This window comes from Montipora foliosa, chromosome 13 (genome assembly GCF_036669935.1).
Source record: "Montipora foliosa isolate CH-2021 chromosome 13, ASM3666993v2, whole genome shotgun sequence".
Taxonomy (NCBI): Eukaryota; Metazoa; Cnidaria; class Anthozoa; order Scleractinia; family Acroporidae; genus Montipora; species Montipora foliosa.
The window spans coordinates 11,492,387-11,497,386 of record NC_090881.1 but is presented as its reverse complement, the minus strand read 5'-3'; the positions used below and the strand labels follow the sequence as shown (position 1 = coordinate 11,497,386).

General features: G+C 43.6%; 2 protein-coding genes across 2 annotated transcripts in view; both read left to right on the top strand.

Moving 5' to 3' along the window:
• The first annotated feature begins 2,734 nt into the window (after positions 1 to 2,734).
• On the top strand, positions 2,735 to 4,192 carry LOC137981698 (uncharacterized). Its single transcript, XM_068828765.1, has one exon. It carries the CDS (start codon positions 2,735 to 2,737, stop codon positions 4,190 to 4,192), a length of 1,458 nt encoding a protein of 485 aa, XP_068684866.1.
• Positions 4,193 to 4,546: 354 nt separating this feature from the next.
• Positions 4,547 to 5,000, top strand: part of LOC137981697 (uncharacterized) — a 1,623-nt gene continuing 1,169 nt past the window's right edge. The window contains exon 1 of the mRNA XM_068828764.1: positions 4,547 to 4,721. Within this exon, the coding sequence (XP_068684865.1) occupies positions 4,547 to 4,721 (175 nt within the window). The remainder of the gene's footprint in view (positions 4,722 to 5,000) is intronic.

Sequence of the window (5,000 nt, the reverse complement as noted above, 5' to 3'; positions counted from 1 at the left end):
GATGTGAAGGCGAGAGCGACGAAAAGTTCAACCAACTCGGTTGTCAAACTTTTGAAAAGTACGAAGGTATACAGACATACAAGTCATAGACCACCAAAAATAAAAATAAATACTTGAAATTTAAACTGCGTTTACTTCATGAGAAGAATCCTTAGTGCAAAGCAAATTATGGTCTCTGTACGAGCGATGAGAGGTTTCGATGTCAACAATAAGCTTAATCATTGCACTTCTAGCAACAAAAAAAAAGATCTAGCGCGGGTTTTGAAATAAGACCGAAATCTGTTTAAAAATATTTCAACATACCAAAAAATGAGGCGAAAATGACATTTTTTATCCTAAAGTAGAGTGCTCACAAATCTCTACCCTTTCCTGAAGTCAAAGATATGAATCAACCGACGGCTCAACAACATGCTCACCTGCTCTGTGGCATGCTCAGCATTTATGCTATGCAGTCGTTATCGGTACAAATTAAAATGAATTTGCCTCCGAGTACAAAGAAGTGATGTGTTTCAACCTTCTCAAACAGTTGGTCTTTCTTAATTAAGAACCTTTACACACAAACAGCCCAAGCTGATTTTCGTTGTATTAAAAACTGTTGAAGCAAAATGAGTTCAGTAGCGTGTAATTTTTATTCACAGTTTGAGCCAATGGAAAATAATCCTTGCTGATGTTAAGAGAAAATCGATATTGATTGATTAAACTTGTTTGAAAACAAGTGGTTTCACCTGAATTTCTTTGTCACTATTTATAAAGTAAATATTTCAAAAAAACCTTCTTCCTCGTGCATCGTTGAGTTATATAAGGGAATTTAAAAACACTCAAAGAGTACGAAATGCACAAGTCGTTCCCTGGCAATTCTCTCTTATTGTTCTTAAAAATTCCCGTTTTCTTGGATAATTCAACAATGCACTCGGCCCGTTTTTTTTTATCTTTTTTTTTATCATAATAAAGTTTCGATATACCGCGCACTCTAAATGGTTAAAACAGCATCCTCCATGAGAGTACAGATGTACAGCTGACGCCACTCGTAGGATTTGAAAAAAAGTTTCCCGAATACGTGATGAAATTAGCCAATTCTCTATTATTCAGTGTAAAACAAATAAGCCTCGCCTGTGATCTGTTTTGAGGATCTTTTTTCCATAAATTAGACTGTAGTTCATTCGTACAGCACAACTAACAGTCCGAATGCAGAAGCAGTCTGTTTACCAGCAGTACGCATTAAGCAGCTTGTTTTTCACGTTTATCACTGTTTTTACATAGGGCCTCGTCCACATCTGCTAATGATCCGACGATAGCGTGTTTGAAAGCGAAGAGGCATGGTTGGAAGAATGTCAAGAAATGTTCATGAGATTAAAACTCGACACCGAAGATTATATAAAGGAACGCATGACTTCACAAAAAAATGATTATTGCACAGGAAGTTCAGAACCACAAGACAAAACCGCCGACAAATTGGTCATTCAACAAGAAAGCCACACAGGAAGCGCTGCTAACCACGAACAAAGTGCAGTTGATGACAAAAGCGTCGGGGCGACAGCACAAAACTCGCACACCCAAACAAGCACTGATTCTTCGACTGGCCACGTGGGAAAAAATGGAACCAAAGAAACCGTCCGGTCGCAAATTTCAAGTTTGGGGGCCAAAAACAGTAATAAATTTGAATGTGCTTTCCGGATGGAAAAACCTAAAATGGCAAAATTCTCCGGTGACGTAAGAGATTACGTGATCTTCAAGGCCGACTTTAAACACCTCGTAGAAACAAGGCACAGCAAACGGGACGCTATCACCTTGTTAAGAGCCAGCTTACAAGGAAAGCCCCTGGAGTTAATCAAAGGTATCGGCCAAGATTATGATGCTGCTTGGGAGTACTTCGACTCGATCTGTGGAGATCCTCGATTTGTGGCAGACATAATAATCGCTCGATTTAAGCCCTTGCGTGACGGAGCTTTTGTGATTTTGTTCATCTTGTGAAAAGAAGCTTCAACACCCTCGCGGAGGTCGGCAGACATAATGACATGGACAATAACCACATGTTGGCCATCATAGAACAAAAGATGTTTTCTGACGACCGCAAAGTCTGGTCACGTTTTTTAGAAAGTACAAAGAGCGAGGCCACGCTGGAAATGTTCATCTCCTGGATGACAAGTGAGATGAATTCTCGTATGGGAGCCACCGCCCCGCTTAGAAGTGGTTACCAACCCCTAAAAAACGTCTGTCACCTCGGTTATGGCGATGGAAAAAAGACAACAAGCTCTAAGTGCTGGCTGTGTAAAGTTTCAACTCAATGGACGGATCAGTGTTCAAAGTTTATCTCAATGAATCCCAGCGACCGTCTAAAGGCCGTCAAGGAAAATCACGGATGTTATCGCTGCCTCAAACGAGCTGGCCGCGATCATAACTCGTCAAACTGTTCCCGCCAACGCCAGTGTAACGAGATGGTCAACGGAAGCCAATGCAAACCCTTTCACCATCCACTGCTACACAATGCTTCACCAAATTCAGCCGTGGCGATCACATCTGTAGCTAACGACGGAGAGGCTATGTTGCCAATCGTACTAGCAGAGATTCTTGGAAAAGAGGGAGCTAGCAAGCAAGGAAATGTGCTTCTAAATTTTGGCGCACAAATTAGCCTAATACGCTTATATCTGTGGCAGAGAAACTACGTCTGAAGGGCAAGGATGTTACCATAACGATAGCAAAGATCGGAGGAGAGGAGGAAGAAATTGCAACAAAGATGTTCCGCGTTCGTGTCAGGTCCCTGGAAAACAAGGCCAGCTATTCAGTCACAGCCGTGGGGATACCTTGCATAAGCAGCAACATTTCCAAGATCAAAGTGCACGAAGTCGTGAAGCTCCTAGGTCTAGGAGAGAAAAATATCAAAAGAGGTGACGGTCCTGTTGACATGCTGATCGGGATAGACCACCCAAGATTACATACAGGGGAAACCAAACAAGATGCTAACCTCGTGGCGATGCACTCACCCCTTGGCTGGGTAGTATTCGGGGCTAAACCTAGAGGGCACGCCCACGTCCTTCATGTGCTAAATGTCAAGCTTTCTGCGCCCATCGACATGACTGACTTTTGGTCAACGGAGTCAATGGGGGTGGCAATCAAACCTTGCAATTGTGAAGCCGATAAGTTAAGCTCGTTTGAACGAAAGGAAGCGAAGATTATTGAAAAATCCTGCCAAAAGATCGGAATGCAGTGGCTCATTCCGTACCCCTGGAAAAGGGACCCCTCTACCCTACCGAACAACAGATTACAAGCCGAAAAGAAGCTGGAAGCGACCGAGTGTCGACTCGCCAAGAACCCAGAACATGCCAAAGCCTATGATGAGCAAATGACCGAGCTCACAGAAATGAACTTTGCGAGGAAATTGACAAAGGAACAAATGACGGCGTATAAAGGCCCAATACACTACATCTCACACCATGAAGTTGTAAGACCGGAAAAGAAGACCACACCAATCCGCATCGTCTTCAATTCGTCTGCGTCCTATCAAGGCCATCGCTTGAATGATTATTGGATAAACAGCCTGTTTGGAGTTATTTTGAGATTTAGAGAAAATGAGATTGCAGTGACTGAAGACATATCCAAGATTTATCGTAGGGTCCTTATTCCTGAACGAGATCAGCAAGTTCATCGGTACTTGTGGAGAAACATGGAAAGAGAGAGCGAGCCTGATGTCTATGTTAAGACCGTCCTGACATTAGGAGACAAGCCTGCACCGGCTATGGCCCAAATTGCCTTACGAAAAACGGCTGATGAAGCAAAGTCCTCGTATCCACACGCGGTTAAGGTGCTGAAAGAGAACACGTATATGGACGACATTTGCGATTCAGTTCACACTGTACAAGAGGCCGAACAACTAACAGCCGACATGGATAACGTATTATCCCAAGGTGCGTGGATCTCAAGTCAAAGGATGGCTCTCAAATCAGCGTCTACGAAAAGAGAAAGAAGGCCAGAGGAGACTTCAGTGAAACTTCTACACGGCGCAACTGAAGAGAAGATACTCGGAACCATTTGGAACCGCACTGAAGACGTTTTTATGTTCAAGTTTAATCCACCGGAAGAGATAAAGCAGACCAAGAGAGGAATACTAAGTCACATCGCCCGACTATTTGATCCTGTCGGATTTGCAGCCGCATTCCTAGTTCGCGCCAAAATCGGGATGCAGCGATTATGGTAAAGAGGGTTAGAATGGGATCAAGAGCTGCCGACACTAGTGCGCGAAGAATGGATTGGTTTCTTCCAAGAAATGAAAAACCTCAACAACGTAACCTTTGAGAGGCCACTGACGCCACCGCAAGTAATTGAAGCTCCGCCATTTTGCATTTTCTCGGACGCATCTAGTGAAGCCCTTGGAGCTTGTGCGTACATCAGGTGGCAGACAGAAAGCAGTTCTTTCAACATAAGATTTATTGCAGCAAAATCATGAGTGGCACCTCTGAAACCGCTGACTGTACCTCGTCTAGAGCCACAAGGAGCAGTACTGGCAACTAAGCTATATCAGTCCATCATTGAGGAAACACGAATACAATTCATGAAAGCCGTGTTTTTCACAGACAGCAATATAGTGTTGTCGTGGATCCGCAGTCAAGCCAGAGAATTCAAGCCATTTGTATCCGCCCGTGTTGCAGAAATCCAAAGCAATTCAGATTCCTCTCAGTGGAGACACGTGCCTGGAGAGTTCAACGTAGCTGATGACGTCTCTCGAGGTATACCGGTTGAGTGTTTAACTGACTGATGGAAACAAGGACAAGAGTTTCTTGGCTTGCCCGAGGATGAATGGCCTAATGAAGAATATACCGCTGACCAGTCTGGAGTTGAGAAAGAACGACGCAAGCCTCAAGTCGTTATAAAGCTAGCTCAGCAGCCAGAGCTGATTTATTGCAAAAAGTTTTCAAACTGGAGAAGACTTGTCAGAGTCAGCGCCTACGTCCTGAGGTTCATCTGGAATCTACGTATACAATGGTAAAAGAAGAAGACAGCTGAAA

Coding starts and splice junctions, on each gene's coding strand:
- LOC137981698 (XM_068828765.1), top strand. CDS start 2,735: ATGTTCCGCGTTCGTGTCAGGTCCCTGGAAAACAAGGCCAGCTATTCA.